Source organism: Pygocentrus nattereri, chromosome 15, assembly GCF_015220715.1.
Source record: "Pygocentrus nattereri isolate fPygNat1 chromosome 15, fPygNat1.pri, whole genome shotgun sequence".
Taxonomy (NCBI): Eukaryota; Metazoa; Chordata; class Actinopteri; order Characiformes; family Serrasalmidae; genus Pygocentrus; species Pygocentrus nattereri.
In genome coordinates this window covers 24,625,104-24,644,740 of record NC_051225.1, presented here as the reverse complement: position 1 = coordinate 24,644,740, position 19,637 = coordinate 24,625,104, and the positions used below count along the sequence as shown (strand labels likewise).

At 39.2% G+C, this 19,637-nt stretch overlaps 1 protein-coding gene across 3 annotated transcripts; it reads right to left on the bottom strand.

The window, feature by feature from the left end:
* Nucleotides 1–814: 814 nt before the first annotated feature.
* LOC108437274 (mitotic spindle positioning) lies at nucleotides 815–13,573 on the bottom strand. 3 transcript variants are annotated; one of them, XM_037545474.1, is made up of 5 exons: nucleotides 13,429–13,573; nucleotides 6,870–9,159; nucleotides 4,253–4,476; nucleotides 2,366–2,404; nucleotides 815–2,269 (listed from the first exon to the last, which is right to left on the bottom strand). In XM_037545474.1, exons 2-5 carry the CDS (start codon nucleotides 9,019–9,021, stop codon nucleotides 2,180–2,182), a joined length of 2,505 nt encoding a protein of 834 aa, XP_037401371.1. In that variant the 5' UTR covers nucleotides 9,022–9,159; nucleotides 13,429–13,573; the 3' UTR covers nucleotides 815–2,179. The 3 variants fall into 3 exon arrangements, with proteins under 3 accessions (XP_037401371.1, XP_037401370.1, XP_017569756.2); XM_037545473.1 differs by lacking the exon at nucleotides 13,429–13,573 and adding an exon at nucleotides 11,603–12,547; XM_017714267.2 differs by lacking the exon at nucleotides 13,429–13,573 and adding an exon at nucleotides 11,043–11,489.
* Between the last annotated feature and the right edge of the window lie 6,064 nt (nucleotides 13,574–19,637).

Here is a 19,637-nt window from a genome sequence, read left to right as displayed (position 1 = left end):
GCTGAATTTTCCTTACTTCTTTATAAACAAGCGTTTGATGTGGTATGTAAACAAAACTTAAAGTTTCAAAATGCATAATCCACTCCGCAGTCTGTACAGTTCATATATGGAAACAAAGCTGCCAAAACAGACTGTTTTGATTTCACTGCCACTGTGATGTCACAAACACCGTGCATAAATACATCTGCCTATTTAGCCTACAGCAGTTTAGCTCCACCCATAGCTCCACCACTTCACATGGAAGTTCTAAGGAGTGTTTCATCCCAGACTGATTTTTGGATTAAGCGCCATCCAGGACAACTAATCAAAAAAGAGGTCATTGATATATATCGCTGCTGTTGGAACAAAACCTCGCATCTACCTTTTTGTCATTTTGCAGTTTTTTACATGATTTGAAAACGGCTGTTGCCCTTTACAATGTGTGTAGATATCATGAGGAATGGACCAAAAGAAATGGCCCAGAATTACTTGGAAAAAAGTCTGGTTCCATTGACTTACATTAAAAGTAGTGTAGGTTTTTTTCCTACTGTAAAGTTACCATTTTGGAGATACAAGGCTTTGTTCTAACAGCAGCGATATGTCAGTTTCAAAACTGTCAATTACAAAAGAAGCCTATGAAATTCTAAAATTATTCTAAGTGATAATAATAAGTAATCTAATTCTAAGCAACAAAAAAGGGTTGGAAAGTGGTCATGTAATAGTGAATGATTCAGTACATAAAACCACACAAATGTAAGTGGACCTCAAGGGAAAAGATAAAATCCAAGAAAAATTCAGGATGGGGTCCCTTTAAAACCAGTCGAGCCAGACAACATGGGTTAGAAACTTTATTATGCTCCATTCCAACTGATCAACCTTTAACCAAAAATAGAAATGTCACATTTGGGTACAAGTAAGTTTTGATGTAGATTATGCAATTTATTTCTTATTTTTTTGTGTAAGAGTACAAATATAGCCTGTAGCAAACTGTTTAACTTTAATAACATTTTTATCATATACACTTTCTCGACTGCTTGTTACATTGTTCTATGCTGTGCAAACTGTTCCACCACTGCTTTGCACTGAATTAATATCAGTGAAAGAGGAATGAGCTCCACTGCATTCAAAAAGGACTCCTGCTAGTGGTCATTCGGGGAAGTGCATGTGCCCCTCACCATAACTGCAGTTTCTTAATTACCAGTACAGCACTGGCTGAAGGGATATGGGTGCTTGTTCTGACTTTGTACAATCCCAGCTGAATTCAATGACAACCTCTTTTCTTCAACAAGCTTTCCATAACCTACCAAGGTGCTGTTGGACGGCACATAATTGGAAAAATTGTTTGCAGTTCCTGCATCCTTCAATAGATTCATGTCCACCTTTTAAAATGATACTAAGAATCTTCTTAATTTGAACTGTGTGCAGTTCCTTCTTAAAATAATATCTAAAGGTGAGGATAATCAGTGCATTGCAAGTGCTTACTCAATGCTGCTTTTTAAGTGCGTGCTGGGATCGCTGTTGCATGTTAGAAACACATTGCTTTGAATCACCAGGCAAATTTACAAGAATAAAAGGTGATTTACTGTGAGCTTTTACCTCTTATAAAAATGAACTCAACATTATTTCGAAATAAAAGACATGCTGTTTTGAGAAACTCCACCCTGCCTGGAACAGACTTTAACAAGGCAACTGTAGAAAACATTATTATTGAGCAATTCTGTTATGATTACAAGTATTATGGGCATTGTAGGCTTCTTTTTGATGAGGTTTGGCAAGGACTTGCCAAAGCTTTGTTAACACAACCTCTTCAAACTGGAATATTTTATACCTCTTAGACAAAGACACAGCAAATGAGCAGTTGTGTGTTTGAGAGAGCGCCAAAACATTTAGAAGCCAAAGCTTGCCAAAGGAATACACTGTGCTATAAGCAGTGAAAGTACTCCCCACACTTTTGTCCAACACTCAAACCATAAAAACGCTGGCCATCGTTCATTTATTCTGATGCACATTCCCATTTCTCTGTATCTTCTGATGGCCTTCAGAGTCCGTTTCACCTCTCTTTCACCTAATTGAGTGTCATCGTATGGTGTCGCCTCCGTGGCATTGAAATCCATCCTGTCCAGTTATTCAAGTTGGGAGAGTTGACGTGTTGGCATTAGCATTATCATTGAGTATTTCCACTCTCACAGCATGCGCAGACTCAGTTCTTCCCTTCATTGGCATACTCGCCCGCCTCCCAGCGTAGAGCCTTTGTGCTTTTGTGACGTGTTACACGAGTTGCTTCCACAACCTGCAGAAAAACAGCGATCATAAATCAGGATGAAGGCAAAGCAGCTCTAGAGATCCAAAGGTTTATGTGTTAGCAGGGCAAAAGCACAGGTCTTACCTCATTGTTGATGGCATCAATAGGCTGTATCCCAGCATACTAGAGAGCAAGACAAAAACAATCCAAAGTTAGCAAAGTCAGAACAACAGATGACAGATCAAATAAGTCTTCATAGATATTCTCAAAAACCGACCCCTTGCAAATTCTTGAGAAAATATGAATAACCATGAACAAGTTATTTCTTTGATTAATAGTACAAATAACCTAGAAAATAGAATGTAAAAACGTTTTAGCAACGACATCAGCACAAGTGTATTATGTGCCTTAGAAATCCTGTTTGGAAAATGGCAGGGCGAAGCAAAGGGCTTGTCTGTGTTTACACTGACCTCCTGTCCGTCATTTTCCCTACACTAAACCACATTAGCACACTCCCTTCTCCTTTTGCTCGGCCAAGAAAACATGGCAGAATCCGTTGATCCAGTGACCTGCACCAGCAGGTTTTAATACTGTGCGGAAAAACGAGGTGCTGCCAAAATAATTAACAACAAGAAACATTTTCAAAGATACATGTATTAGATGCGAAAGAATTAGCGATGTTCCTTAATGGGTCCTAAAAAGTTTCTGAATAGCCGACTTTAAACAGCCAATTAGCAGATGAACCTTTATCACTCAGAGAATTGTGTAAAGTAAAGCTTTGGATGAGCTTTTGGATGAGGATATGTATGTAATACTAGTCAACTGCATCAACAGGTAACTAGCTAGCTAGACAAGGCTGAAGTTGGCATTGTTATTCCGACTTATTACAAAGAAAACAGGACTCGACTATTCTTGAGCACCAAATGAGTACAAACCGAATGCCAAGTGTTTACAGGTCTGTAATGTCACAGTGTCCTTGGACAAAAGAGACACAGGAGTTTTGCTCGCTTTGGCCAAATGCCACCGCTATACAAAGAAGTATTTGGAGAGTACTTGGATAGCAGCCTACCTCATTGCTAGAAAGTGAAGCCATAATAATGCTTGGTAGCACTGGCAAACGCTAAATGAACATATACATGCTTTGTGGTATCTTCAATTGTGACTTATGCACCTTAAGAAAGCCTTTTTTGTAGCATACAAACTCTCTCAACATCTTTCAGTGTGAGCCTTCTTCAAGGAAAATAAGTGGTTTTGTGTCCATAGTCATGCTAAAATAAAGGCTTTTGAGCTCAATAGAGAGCCAATAGAGAGCTCAATTGATATTCTCTTTTCTCAAGCTTTTGAATCCTACTCCTTAGAGCACCTTCAATATGTGAGCATTTTCTTTGTACCCTTCCAAATTCCCTTTGAGTCTTCTTCTTCAAGGCTGGCTTCAGAGCTACCTAGTATTCTGGCGTATACAGTTTACAGTCTTATTTGTCACATTATGATTTATCCTGTAGTGATAAGAGTCATCTGACTAGTGCGATGTACTGTTTTCTGCGTTCCATCCAGTGACCGCTGGAATAGGCTCCAGCAACCCCAGCAATCCAGAAGGATAAACAGCTTAAATAATGTGTATGTGTGTGTGGTGGTCTTAAGACAGTCACCACAGTTACACAGCTGCAGTAATGATCTGCCATCCTTCTATATTCACCAGTTAACAGGAAAAATTAAATTAAAAAGTCTGCCCCCAAAAACCACCCCAAAGCGATTAAAAAAAAAAGTTTCTCCCACCTTCAGTATATATAAATACTGTAAGATATGAGTAAGCATGTTTCCAATAGATGTAATGACAGCAACAATTTTCCTTGTAGCCCTTAATTATTTTATTAGCTCAATATATTGAGCTGTGAATGTTTTTCAGGTCAAGTTGGATGAGAGTTGTCCACATGACACATCAATTCAATTAGCTGAGATGCTACTGCCAGTAAAGGCACCTCTAATGAAGGTGCAATGACGTTCAAAATTTGGCCAAAGTAGCTCACTCACAGAGCTCTCCTCAAGCTTCTGTCGGATCCGTCTTTCTTCAAAGTCCTCCAGCAGTGTCTCAGTCAGGCCTTTGTGAGAGGTGCTTGAAGGGGTGGAAGAGGCCTCAGGGCGAGGGCTAGCAAGGACAGAGGGAATTGCCCTTGGAATTGCTGGGGATGCAGGTTTTGGGCTGCTCCAAGGTTGGGCTGCCATAATGGACACAGAAGGAAGTCTGGAACTGGGGCCTGTAGAGAAAAAATGAAAGTGAAATGAAATTAACTAATCTACATGTATTACAGGCTGCTTATCTAACAAGGCAATAGAAGATTTCTTGATTGCAGAAGGTTCTTGTAACTGCAAGTTTATATCCTTGAAATAAATAATTAACTGCTCTTCAACACTGTATTATTACTCTTTCAACATGCTTGTCATGCTCAAAGTTCAGAGGCTAATTAGGTATGCTATTTCAACTCATCCTTGAAGGCTGACATCCAGAAACAAGTAACACAAAAGTTAATCAGTTACCTGTTCAGTAAATCAGTTTGAGACAGAAAGATCCTACGTTTATAGGTAAGGGGACAGAATCCTACAAGCACTCTAGCAAAGCAGTTTATCTCATATACTAAAGTTTTGAATTATAACAATAGAAAGATAGGAAGGATGGAGGTCTGCTAAGATATAGTCTGAATTTGGCACCTTTAGAATGAAAAATATATGTAAGCCAAAAAAGAAGGTATGCTGTTATATAACATCAAATGACTGGTTACTGTAGTCCTCACTTGAGGTTTTATAGATACATTCCACATTGGCCAGTCTGTCTCAGTCACTGATAGTGCTATGAATTTGCCATTCTGCCAAACTGATAATGGCCTTTTGAAATTCAATAATGCATTATTTTACTTCCTTCATAGATGGTAATACTTCAAAGTTTGTTACAAATCATTTCAGGCTTTAAATATTTCAAAGCCTTTGGAACTAACTACGGTGCTCAAAAGTAATATTGGGACACTTATCATTTTTCATTTTTACAATTACAGTCAGGTATTTTTGACATCCTCGGTAAAGATGAGCAAAAAGGGCTATAAAAAATTCTCAATAAAATTCCAATCAACTGGAACTGTGTCAAACGTGCCTGCACAAGGACCTACGTTTATTTTGCCCTCATACAAAGTGTGGAGGACGGTAAGAGAGGCAACAAAGATCTCCAAGGATCACTGTTGGAGAGTTAAAGATGAAAGCAGTATCATGGGGTCACTATGTCTCTGAAACTGCCATCAGTCAACACCTCCATGCCAACAGATTATTTGGAAGGCATGCCAGGAAAAAGCCTTTCCTGTCATCTAACCACAAACATAAGTGCCTGGAGTTAAATGTTTCTGGAACCAAATTCTATGGTCAGATGAAAAGCTCAATTTTTGGCAACAAGCACTAAAGGTGATTTAGCATAAAAAGGAGGATTACTAAACTGAAAAGAATCTGATAGCCACTGTTAACTATGGTGATACTGTGGGGCTGTTTTCCTCCAAAGACCCTAGAAACATCATTAGGGTAAATGGCATCATGAAATACCAGGACATTTTAAATAAAAATCTTTCTGCCTCAATGATCAGATACAGACAATGATCCAGAACATATGTCCAGATGAATACAAAAATGGTTTACTAAACACAAAATCAAGCCTCTGCCATGGCCATTTCAGTCCCCTGATCTAAACCCTATAAAAATTCTGAGGGGTGAACTAAAGAGGAGAGAGCACATGACCTAGGACCCTGGACAATCTGGAGAGATTCTGTAAAGAGGAATGATCTTAAATTCACTGCTCTGCATGCTCCATCCTGTAAGATGTTAAAGGAGAAGAATAAGTGCTGTTTTTTTTTTTAGCTAACAGAGGTAGTACAAAATATTAAATGCAGGGGTGCCAATAATTGTGGCATATCTGATTTTGTTAAATCAAGTGAATTCATTTCATGGTTGGATTTTTCTCTTTTTCAATGTGACTCAGTGTGTGATTAACCTAATTCACCAAAAGGTGAACGTCTTATAACCTTTTTTTTATTAATCTTTACCAGGGGTGCCCATTATTGTGGGGGGGACTGTATGTAACTTATTACTGTATTATGGGAGTGCATTACCATGTTTCAAAGTTCATAATTTCAGCTGTATTACAACTTATTAATCAATACTCTGGGTTCAACTGAACAATGACAAGCTAACTCCGTAACAACATTTTAACTTCCTATGCCCTGGCCATTGAAAAGAGTAAATCATATTCACTCCATGCCTAGAAGACTTCATGTTGTCATCCAGAAGAAGGGGTATGCACCATATGAATGGCCTAAATAAAACTCAATACAAACCTACATAAAGGAAAGAAACACTGTTTGTTCCACTAATGTTTAAGAACTTTTATTTGCCAGTTTATTACCAGAATCATTTTGATTTACGTGGTAAACTTGGTTTTGTTGGTTGGATAAGTTTTTTTAATTATATGAATTAATAGCTTTAGCTTGGAGAGCGATATATAAACAAGACAAAAATTGTATTTAGAGGGTGCCTTGAGACTACCTTCCACAAATGTAGTTATTAGTAAGTTATCAATAACTTGTATATTAAACATGAGCAGATAAAATTGTCCTACCTGCCATTGAAATCCGAGTAGGGGTAGTTTCCTCACTCCAGGAATAGGAAAAACTGTGACTGGGTCTCTGTGTATATTTTGGTAGTACAGCTTCTACCTCCACCAGGTTCTCCTGAGAAATGTTTAATGAAGTTTGGTTATTATTGGTTGTGATGGGTTTCAAAGCTGTGGGCTCTGAGGTGCCCTTGGCTTTGTCTCTCATGAGGGACAGGTTACTGGCTTCTCGTAGCTCTTGAAGCTCCTGCTCTCGCCTGAGGTCCTCTTCAATTTCCTTACGGATTAAATCAGAGGCACTTAGCAATCGGGGCCACTCGACTGAGCTCTCCCAATTAGATCTCCTGGCTGCTGTGGATCTGCTGCTTCGTACAGGTTCTGCTGGAGAGGACGGAGAATTTATAGGGGAAATTGTTCTCCCGGACTCTTTTGCTTTATATGCCATCATGCAAGATGGCTGATTTGCAACTTTGGCAACACTGTCTTGTCTCTCAGTTGCCCCCTCATTAGAGTAAAAGCTTGTTCTGACTGTTCTGTCTACAAATTCTACAGTGGGGCCCTTCTGAATCATGGTCTCATCTTGGTGTCGGTGGGGGCAGCAAGGTGAGAGGATCTCCTGCGAGTCAGGTACATCCCTCTGTTCTGCAAGGGTAGGAACCTCTACAATCCATGAGTCTTCCACACTAACAGATCTTTTGGGTACCTCATCTGATTGAGACACAAATGCTTTCCTCCTCTCAATTAGATCAGTTGAAGTCCCTCTGTCAGACAGTCTTTGGCTCCGATTCACCTTGTCCATCTCTTGTTGAATAAGAAAGCTCACCCTATTTGTTTCTTTGGCTTTGATAGGCTTTATCTGTGGTAATGGCTGTGACAGAATTGGTTTGGTCTTAATCTCAACCATCTCTGATGTATCAGCATGAAAGATTCCCCTTGATCGCCGCAAGTCCTCTTCCCGTTCCCTCGCTATTCGGATCTCTCTCTCAATCGGTGTTTCACTCATGCTGGTCACTGGTGAGCTACTCCTCATCTCTGGCATGGAGGCTTCACCAGACAAAATTCCATAATTTGTGAAAACTTTGCTTCGGTCACCTGAGTCTAGGTCATCGATCAAGTTACTTTGAAACCTGTCTTCTGGATCCTCATGGACAATCACCGTCAACTTTGCTTCCTCCTCTTGTTTCTTCCAAAGGCTTTGATTCTGGCTTGACTCATCCTTAAAGTTCTTATTTGCGCCATCTTCCTTTTTAAACAGACCAGTCTCTGCCGGCAAAGATCGTGCTCGTAACTTAGAAAAGTGTGGCATCTGTTGAGGACTATAGCAGAAGGGATTTTCCTTTAATTGCTCCATCATTTGGAATTGCTTGCGGGCTGCATTAAAATCAATTTGCTGGTTATCAATGGTGCCAGGCTCTACTTCAGTCTGTGATCTTGTTGGGCTTGCAGGGCTGTAGCACAGGCTAAATCCCTCAACTAGACGCTCAGGAGAGTTGATAAGATCCAGGTTCTCCAAAGCACTCCACTGCTCTTTGAGGACAGGGTTTTTTCTAGGCGCCTGACTCCGGATGATCTCGACCCGATCCATGTTCTCCTCTTCATGGTCCTCTGCCGAGACATCCTCCACCTGGTAGCAGGAATCTCCATTACTCTCTTCAAACAACTTCTCGGGTCTTCGGTCCTCTATATAAGTCTGCAGCTTGAAACTGTCCTTCTCCTTCAGGGTGGACAGTTTGGCTTGTCTCTCAGGTGAAACCATATAAGCCTCATTCCTCTCTGCCTCTGGACTTGTTGGGTCATCCACAAAGGAGTAGAAACCCACATGCGAGTCTGTGCTACTGGGAGTGCCAGGGCTGCTGGGGTCACTTGGCTGCCAGTCTTCAGTGGTGCTGTCTTCCTCAAATACTGCTACCTGCCTGGCATGAAGCACCATGTCCCGAGCACGATCTCCATTTGGGGCTGTCACAGTCACAGAGGAGTGAACGCGAGTCACCGAGATGTTATCACATCTGAATGTGGGTGAACCTCCATCCTGTCTGAGTTTCCAGCTGCTGTCTGGAGAATGTGGCTCGCTGCCAGGGCTCAACATCGCCCGCAAGTCTGACTTCTCCAGCTTAGGCATCAGAGGCTTTATGACCCATCGTTTAGGGGTGCTGCCCATGGTATTTCTGGAAGAAAGGTGGTCCTCAGCAGGCACAGAGACAGATAATGCAGCTGGATGACATGAGTAGCTCAGAGTTTGCACTCCTCCTGGGTTGTGTGCATCTTGAGGATGGCGTGATAAAAACGTTGTTTGTCTCTGTAAAATGAGGACAGTGTTTTAAAGGGTTTAGTTCACAGACTCAGCTTTCAGCTCTAAAACTCTGTTTTACTCCTAATACTCACAATTTTCCCTCACTACAGCTCTATTTTAACTATTTTAATAAAAATTTTATAAAAAAAATATTTTAAGAAATGTGCTCTCTATCTGATTTTTCAATTATAGTAAGTAAGTGAGCAAGCAGAAGGTTACAGAAGTGAGCAAGCCAAGGCAAGGACTAGACCATAATCTAATTGAGCAAGCATTTCACCTGCTGAAGAGGAGATGAAATGCAAACAAACAGTAACTGAAAGAATCTCTAGTAAAAACCTGGAAAATGTCACAAAAGGGACATGCTACCAAATATTAAGGTTATGTACTTTAATTTATTGTAAGACTATCTGTTCTTGTACAGCTAAAATTGGACAGTCTACTACTACAGGTGCCATGTTCCAAATAGATCTAGATGTAAATGTCAGGAAATCAAAGCTATCTGCATTCTAAAATCATTCTATCTGCATTCTAAGCAGTTTTGAGTTATTGAGCTTTAAATATTTTGGATTCCGAAGAGCAAAACTGATACATGGAACATGTGTCTGTCATACATGAAAATTACAACATCCTGAAATGCAGAACCATCTAATCCTAAGAACTCACTTTCTGCTTGGAGTTATAAGGTTCTATCTGACAAAACATGAAAAGAAGCAATGATTTTCAAGGAACATAAGCACTTTATATGCCTAATTTGGTTCAAAACATAAAATTAGTGTTGTACCAGAGTGTCTACATGTATCAAAAAAGTTTAATGCTTTTATTTTATGTTTGAGGACAAATCTTTTTCTTGTTAAAAATAATTGATTGATAGATTAAGTATAATGGTTCTGTCAAGTGGTCAGTGTTAGGTAGAAGCCATTAGTTTAGGTTTCCTTCAGGCTTTACAGCAACCACCTACTGTAATAAACTGTCCCAGCAAGTAACTGTTGGCGGTCAGTATAAAGGCAGTATGAGGTTTTGTTTAATATCAGAAATGTGACTCTAATGAGCCAAAATGTCTTATTTTGGCAGAAAGAAGGAAAAGATGGATGAATGAAAGAAACTAATGTTTATGCTGTAGACCCCATCAATTCAAATATTAACTTTTTGATTACCTTTAAGGCTGAATATAATAAGTCGTTAGTGAAGTGATTCTAATAAAAGTTGCTTATCCTTCTGGGTCGGGGGGTTGGGGGTTGGGGTTGGAAGCCTATCCGTGGTCATTGGGAAGGCATGAAACACCCTGGACAGGTTGCCAGTCCATTGCAGGGACACATAACTTTGCCTACACACACACTCACACCTAGGGGCAATTTAGCATCTCCAATTGGTCTGACTGCATGCCTTTGGACTGTAGAAAGAAACCCACACAGACAGAGAGAGAACATACTCCACACAGAAAGGATGGGGAACTGGACCCACACCCTTCTTGCTGTGAGGCAACAGTGCTATAATAAAAATATAATTAAAAAAAAAAAAAACTAAAAACACTGTAATCTCTTATTCTCTAGAGCATATTTAGGTTTGTGCCCTGCGATGGACTGGCGACCTGTCCAGGGTGTATTCTGCCTTCCGCCCGAAGACTGCTGGGATAGGCTCCAGCCAACACCCCCCCCCCCCCCCCCCCCTTTCTTTTTTTGAATTGTGAGTTCAGCTTCTTTTATTATAAGGGTTTAAAATGACATCACCCATCACCTGAAGACTCTCAGCAACATGTTTTCAAGTTTTTTGTCGTCTCGAATTTAGACAAAATGGTCAGATAGAACCTTATAACTCCAAGGGCCCCTATTTATCCTTTGATCTCAAACCCAAATGACTTCAGCATACAACAGACACAAAAGTGGTCTTACCATTCTAATGCTTTCAGATGGGACTGCATGTCCAAGAATCGAAGATGTGAGAGCTGCCATATAAAGCGCTTTCAAAACGGATCGCTCTGAAATATTTTTACGGCTAACGAGGCAATCCAGTTTTAAAGATGGAGCACATGACTTTGAATGACGGTGGCGTGAGAAATGCAGGAGAATCGCCACTCCCTTTTCAATCATTTACAGTTTAAGCCAGCATTATCTCTAAAGAATTCAGCCAATGTGTTGAACAATGAAAGTAAACCATGAATTATTTCAGCCTGAGGCGTTTGCATTGTAATTACAGCAGAATACCTGTAGGCTTAACTCATCTAAGGTGTGCATAAGTGGATAAAAGAAAGGAATTCAGCTTTTACTGAATGTCAGGTAGGGTACTGAGCTAAATGCCAGGTGGAATATCAAATATTACATAAAAAAAATATTTGTCATAAAGTGTAATAGGTCAGTTTTACTATTACTAAAGGTCAGTTTAGTACCAGCAAAAAGAACACCAAATATAAAAAAACTCGAAATTCCATAAGTGGACTGAAAAGCTCTCTTACCTTCTGTCAGTGAAGAGATTACTGAGGTATTTCATCCAACACCGAGGTGATATTATCTAGGACATATCCTAAACTAAAAATACTGCCAGAAGTGCAGCTGAACGTAGTAAAAAGCCTCAGATAACACAGTCTGCTCATGAGACCCGGCTGACGTTGTTGTCCAGGGGTTTCGCTCCTCAAGCTGGCTGTCAGAGGGTGGCCACGCGTGACACAGTGGACTGTATGCCCCTGATAAACCTGCAGCGATGCTGCTTCTTGGAACCGTCCCTCTACACTCTGCTGATTGGGCGAGGCTGTCTGGAGGGATGGTCCCACAGAGGGGGGTTGTCCTAATTTTGTCAAACCTTAATCACTATGTTCTGATGTTGACAGAACTCTGTAGGGTGGATTGTAACATTCCTTTTTTCGGAATATAAACAAAAGCAAAGGACGCTGAACTGGTTTCAGTTCATAATAAAAGGAGGACATCAAGCTAAACCCTAATTAAATGAAAGCTTGACTGGTGACGTTTGAACAATGTCAGCTGCTCTATATGGCTTTCAATCATTATGGTTAACTCTGTTTGTGTGGAGCATTTCCAAATTGCTCGGATCTTGAAATGTACCTGATATCTCAGATATTATATATCAGAATTTTAAAGTTATTCCATTCTGAGACATTAAGTAGCGCCTTGTTTCGCATCCCAGGGCTGTTTCTAGCTATAAGCAGTATAAGTTGCTACTTGGGGCCCTCAAGCTAAAGCATGTCATTTATTCATTCATTCCTTCATTCATTCATTCATTCAATACAACACAGTATATTATGTTAGCCCTGGTCAGAGTGCACACGATGTCGATTTTCTAAGTGAACGTAAGTGACCGTATTCTTTATGGAGAACACACTTAAATAGGACATTTTCTGCAAAGGTTTGTGCACAATTTAATGTATTAATACAACAAAAAATAGAAAGTATGTAGTGTGCCATAACATTTGCACAGGCCACATTGTGTGTTTTATTTTTTCCAGTACATTACATTCAGCACATGAACAGCAACTGCTTATAAACCCCTTAAAATTCCAGGCTTATTCCATACTAAAGTTTATTATTTAGTAACTGCATGGGTCACACACAAAGTGGCTGATCTATTCTTAGTTTATAGAAGTGTGTAATAAAGCTTTAGGTCTACAGGTGAGGTAAAATGTGCAGAAGTGTGTTTCTGTAGACGATGTTTCACTGTCCACACTTTTTAGTTTTATTTATTACCATTTTATTTTCTTAATCAAAATGAATGAATTTTGGATTATTCTGTGTACATGATATAATGTACACAATAAGAGTTGGACTCCCAACTCTTGGGGCCCTCAAATGTTGAGGAAATGACCCCGGTCTCCTCTTTATCAGCAAACACTCTGCTTTAGCAAACTATCCACCAATCGTTACATCTAGGTCTTTGTCACATAAAATTGTGAAGCAATTGACAGATTATAAAACAATTAAATCACTGACTGAAGTCACATTATACAACCTTTAGACACAGCCTAGCAGAACGATAGAAAAAACTCAGTATAAAAGGCATTATCTCAGGAAAACCTAAACACTATAAAAAAAAACTCTGGAAAAAAGGCTAAATTCCAAATGATATACAACCAAACAATGTTAGAGTAAATAAATAGAAATGGAAAATCTTGAAAACGATCTCCATGCAACGTCATAATAACACATTAGATTCTTCTGGATCACCACTGAACTCCTTGAATGAAATGAAAATGAAACTCCTTCTCAATGAAACCTCAATATATTAGAGCCTAAATATGGAGTTTATATATATGGAAAGATGGAAACTCACCTTGTGTCAGTAACCCAAGCGACCAGTGACCCATTCAGCACTCTTTTTGGCTGCCTTCAGGCTTTTATTGTGCCGAATTCACAGACAAAGTTCAGGCAATATAATCAGCTCCACCCACCACACACAGGCACACAGTAAAGAGTGTATGAGGCTGATAGATTATAGACAAGGGAGAAAAAAGCCGCTCACACAACAGAAATGAAACCTCACGCGTGCACACACACACACACACACCCATACTCATGCACACACACTCACACACACAGTCACGCACACACACAAACGCACAAATACACATGCACATACACTTACACACACGCACACACACACACCCATACTCATGCACACACACTCACACTCACACACACAGTCACGCACACACACACACGCACAAATACACATGCACATACACTTACACACACGCACACACACACACCCATACTCATGCACACACACTCACACTCACACACACAGTCACGCACACACACACACGCACAAATACACATGCACATACACTTACACACACGCACACACACACACCCATACTCATGCACACACACTCACACTCACACACACAGTCACGCACACACACACACGCACAAATACACATGCACATACACTTACACACACACACACACACACACCCATACTCATGCACACACACTCACACTCACACACACAGTCACGCACGCACACACGCACAAATACACATGCACATACACTTACACACACGCACACACCCATACTCATGCACACACACTCACACACACAGTCACGCACGCACACGCACACACACACGCACACACACACACACACACACACACTCATGCACACACACTCACACTCACACACAGTCACGCACGCACACACGCACACACACACACACACACACACCCATACTCATGCACACACACTCACACTCACACACACACACAAATACACACGCACACACACACACACACACTCACACACACACACACAAATACACATGCACATACACTTACACACACGCGCACACACACACACACACACACACACTCTCACACACAGTCACGCACACACACACAAATACACATGCACATACACTTACACACACGCACACACACACACAAATACACATGCACATACACTTACACACACGCACACACACTCACACACAGTCACGCACACACACACACACAAATACACAAGCACACACACACACATTCACACTCACACACTCACCCATACTCACACACACACACACGCCTGTAATGTTTCATACCTGGTAAGAACAGTAAAATATAAATGGAGAGTCACTGATAAAAAAAATATACCTTTTATATATATATATATATATATATATATATATATATATATAATGCTTGCAAATCTATCATGTCTGATATACTATATACCTCTTTAAACAGTGGCAAAAGTAGCCACCATTTCTTAAACAGTGCTGTAAATACTGCCTTTACATTTAGGAATGTTTTAGGACCATTTAGATGCCAAAGTAAATCAACAGAATGAAGGTTGGTGCGGCTACAAATTCAAAGTCTGTTTCAGAAATTACATTTAATTAGCTGAGAAAAATGACATGTTCTATATGGTGAGTGGAAGAATATAGATTGTATAAATGCTTATTATTGTATTACAAATTCAAAGCATATGTGACATGCTTATTTGGGAATTGCATTGATTTTTCTGCATTATGAAATAGTTTAGATGTAAACAGTGTCATTCTGAGTGGGTTGGTGTGAAATGCTCCATTCTACAGAAAGTTACAATAAAATGCTTTACAGTAGTGGTGATAGGAACCGGACATCTGAAGAGTTTAATGCCTAAAAGCTACATCATGAAAAGACTTATGACTGAGATTTTGGTCTAAAACTCATGAGCCTTTGCCATGAAAAACAACATATGTGAAGTGGTAAGACTCTGTTTGATGCCCCGTATAAATTTTAATACATTTTAATGTAAATGGTTAGACAAAATAAAAGGATACAAAGAAGGATGAAATAGTTTATTTTATATTTTTATATTATATATATATATAGAAAAGGACGTTATACTGTCTTACAAACAAGTCTCAAACTTTATCTACAAGCAGCCAAATATTTTGATGTAGCTCATCTGTCTGACATCCAGAACTGTTAAACAGAGTAACTAGAAAGCTTTTATCCTGTTTCAGAACATGCCACAAACCCTGACATCTGCTGGAGAACTGTGAAACGTCAGAAGACGACATGTATGGTGTATGCTGCTTTTCTTTAAAGCTGAGCTGTGAGTGGAAGGCTGTTTTTGCAGAGTGCACTGCTGGAGTTTGACAAATTATGGAAATTTTCAGTGAAAAGAAGAAAAAACTTGAATGAAATGAAATGGTATTAATTATTTTGTGAACTGCTTCTGAAATGCACTTTCGCTTTCTATCCAAACCATATGATAAGGGTTTGATAAGAGAAATTAAGTCATAAATCCCTCTATCGTGCTTTCACTTACAGCCACATAGATTACTGTGACCACCTCTTCATTGATAACAGCTTTTGATTCCTTGAAACATCCCTTACTTCTCATCAACACTGTTATTATACCTGTACTTCAGCTTCACTCGCTCAAATGAAGCAATATTTTAATCTTAATTTTTCAGAATTCCTTCACATTGCCTCTCGTTTTTCCCATTTTTAAATAACCCCCCAATTTTTTATTTACACATTTCGGTGACGTTCAATTTTTTTAGAAAAGTTTTGTGAGTAAACATTTGAGAATTATAGTATTGGCTTAAATGTGTATTGTGTACTGTTTATCAGATTGTGCTTATGCTAAGAGGTTTCAGGGCTTTGAAATGTAGACATTCAGAAAAAACCCTGAATTTTCAATGACATTAAGATGAATACATTTTCATTAAATAAATATTGCAGCGCAGATGTTTGAGTATTAAAGTTAATGAGACACAGACAAGAAGAGATTGAGACCACCGGTATGAAGAATGTTTTCCACACACACACACACATACATTCACACTCACACACACACACTCACACACTCACCCATACTCACACACACACACACACACGCACACACACAAATACACATGCACACACACATACATTCACACTCACACACACACACACACACACTCACTCACCCATACTCACACACACAAATACACATGCACACACACATACATTCACACTCACACACACACATGCGCACACACACACACACTCACACTCACCCATACTCACACACACACACACACACGCCTGTAATGTTTCATACCTGGTAAGAACAGTAAAATATAAATGGAGAGTCACTGATAAAAAAAATATACCTTTCATATATATATATAATGCTTGCAAATCTATCATGGGCACAGTCTGATATACTATATACCTCTTTAAACAGTGGCAAAAGTAGCCACCATTTCTTAAACAGTGCTGTAAATACTGCCTTTACATTTAGGAATGTTTTAGGACCATTTAGATGCCAAAGTAAATCAACAGAATGAAGGTTGGTGCGGCTACAAATTCAAAGTCTGTTTCAGAAATTACATTTAATTAGCTGAGAAAAATGACATGTTCTATAAGGTGAGTGGAAGAATATAGATTGTATAAATGCTTATTATTGTATTACAAATTCAAAGCATATGTGACATGCTTATTTGGGAATTGCATTGATTTTTCTGCATTATGAAATAGTTTAGATGTAAACAGTGTCATTCTGAGTGGGTTGGTGTGAAATGCTCCATTCTACAGAAAGTTACAATAAAATGCTTTACAGTAGTGGTGATAGGAACCGGACATCTGAAGAGTTTAATGCCTAAAAGCTACATCATGAAAAGACTTATGACTGAGATTTTGGTCTAAAACTCATGAGCCTTTGCCATGAAAAACAACATATGTGAAGTGGTAAGACTCTGTTTGATGCCCCGTATAAATTTTAATACATTTTAATGTAAATGGTTAGACAAAATAAAAGGATACAAAGAAGGATGAAATAGTTTATTTTATATTTTTATATTATATATATATATAGAAAAGGACGTTATACTGTCTTACAAACAAGTCTCAAACTTTATCTACAAGCAGCCAAATATTTTGATGTAGCTCATCTGTCTGACATCCAGAACTGTTAAACAGAGTAACTAGAAAGCTTTTATCCTGTTTCAGAACATGCCACAAACCCTGACATCTGCTGGAGAACTGTGAAACGTCAGAAGACGACATGTATGGTGTATGCTGCTTTTCTTTAAAGCTGAGCTGTGAGTGGAAGGCTGTTTTTGCAGAGTGCACTGCTGGAGTTTGACAAATTATGGAAATTTTCAGTGAAAAGAAGAAAAAACTTGAATGAAATGAAATGGTATTAATTATTTTGTGAACTGCTTCTGAAATGCACTTTCGCTTTCTATCCAAACCATATGATAAGGGTTTGATAAGAGAAATTAAGTCATAAATCCCTCTATCGTGCTTTCACTTACAGCCACATAGATTACTGTGACCACCTCTTCATTGATAACAGCTTTTGATTCCTTGAAACATCCCTTACTTCTCATCAACACTGTTATTATACCTGTACTTCAGCTTCACTCGCTCAAATGAAGCAATATTTTAATCTTAATTTTTCAGAATTCCTTCACATTGCCTCCCGTTTTTCCCATTTTTAAATAACCCCCCAATTTTTTATTTACACATTTCGGTGACGTTCAATTTTTTTAGAAAAGTTTTGTGAGTAAACATTTGAGAATTATAGTATTGGCTTAAATGTGTATTGTGTACTGTTTATCAGATTGTGCTTATGCTAAGAGGTTTCAGGGCTTTGAAATGTAGACATTCAGGAAAAAAAACCCTGAATTTTCAATGACATTAAGATGAATACATTTTCATTAAATCATTAGATTTTTTCCCCCTAGATTTCTTCTTATCCAGATATTTGGATGCCTTTTGTCATAATTAAAATGGCCATTTCCACAGCTGGCAGTGTAGTGGAGGGGAATGAATATCATTGTCATTAGTATTATTGTCAAAATAGGTCAAAAACGCAACTGCAGGGTCACCACAGTGTGGTCCATGGGCTAAAGTTGGCCCATAGGGAGTTTTGATTTGGCCCCCAGAAAGGCACTTTAACACTACCCCCTTACCCAATGAGGGAACAACTGTACTTTTTAAGTATTATAGCAATGAAATATAGCTGTAAAAATGATTTGAAACCCAAATACCTTCTTAATTTGTATATTGATTTGTCTTTTTGTCTCAGCTCACCACCAACATGGCACTTTGGCCTCCCAAGAGAGAAGCCATGTAGTAGAGATTGGAGTCCACCATGCTCCGCTTGTCAGCACAGGACAGTCCACTGCAGGCTTTTTTATCTTATAGGACACTGTGTTTGTGGTGTGTGTGTGTGTGTGTGTGTGTGTGTGTGTGTGTGTGTGTGTGTGTGTGTAGAATGTAAAACCATAGAACTTCCTCTGACCTTACTGTCTTGCTCCAAGCTGTGACACAGCACTTGCCATGGGGGCGTGTATTTAAACATGACTCTGCTCCTCCTGGACCACTTTATCCTTCACTCCGTAGTACTGAGGCATGAAGAACCGACTGATGAGTTCAACACAGTCTCCAAGGTAAGACACAGATGGGCAATCAAACTAAATTCAGTTAAGTCGCAGCCACACTGGAATGGAGAGAGGGAGAGAGAGAAGTCAGGTTGTATAGAGTGAACTAGCATAAACATTTCAGATTTGAGCTACAGCTGACCAGTTAAAACTGGTCATGCAAAAGATTTAGGCTTCACAAATAAACATTGCTTAGGTATTATTTGGGTGGGGTCTTTCTCGGCAGTGCAGTGACACTCACATGATGGTTGGTGTTGCACGGAATACAAGTAGTACAAGTTCACTTGCTTATTTTTTAGCATCTGTACATAACTGTACCACACCACCTCCCGCAATGATGGAACACATTTTACAACACATTTTATTTCTTTCTATTTTTTTGTGCTTTATAGAAATATAAAATGTTTTTGTAACACAGCATATGGCAAGAGGAGATTGAGACCACCGGTATGAAGAATGTTTTCCACCGAGGTTAAAGGTGAAGCTGTGTGTCTTGGAGTCTTGGTGTGTGGAATATTTAAAGAATACAGTTTCTCAGTGACTGGCAATGTGCAAAAACTTGAAGCTGAAAGTTGCTAGCTAGCTAATTTGTCTCTTTGGAGCTTGGCCAAATATTATA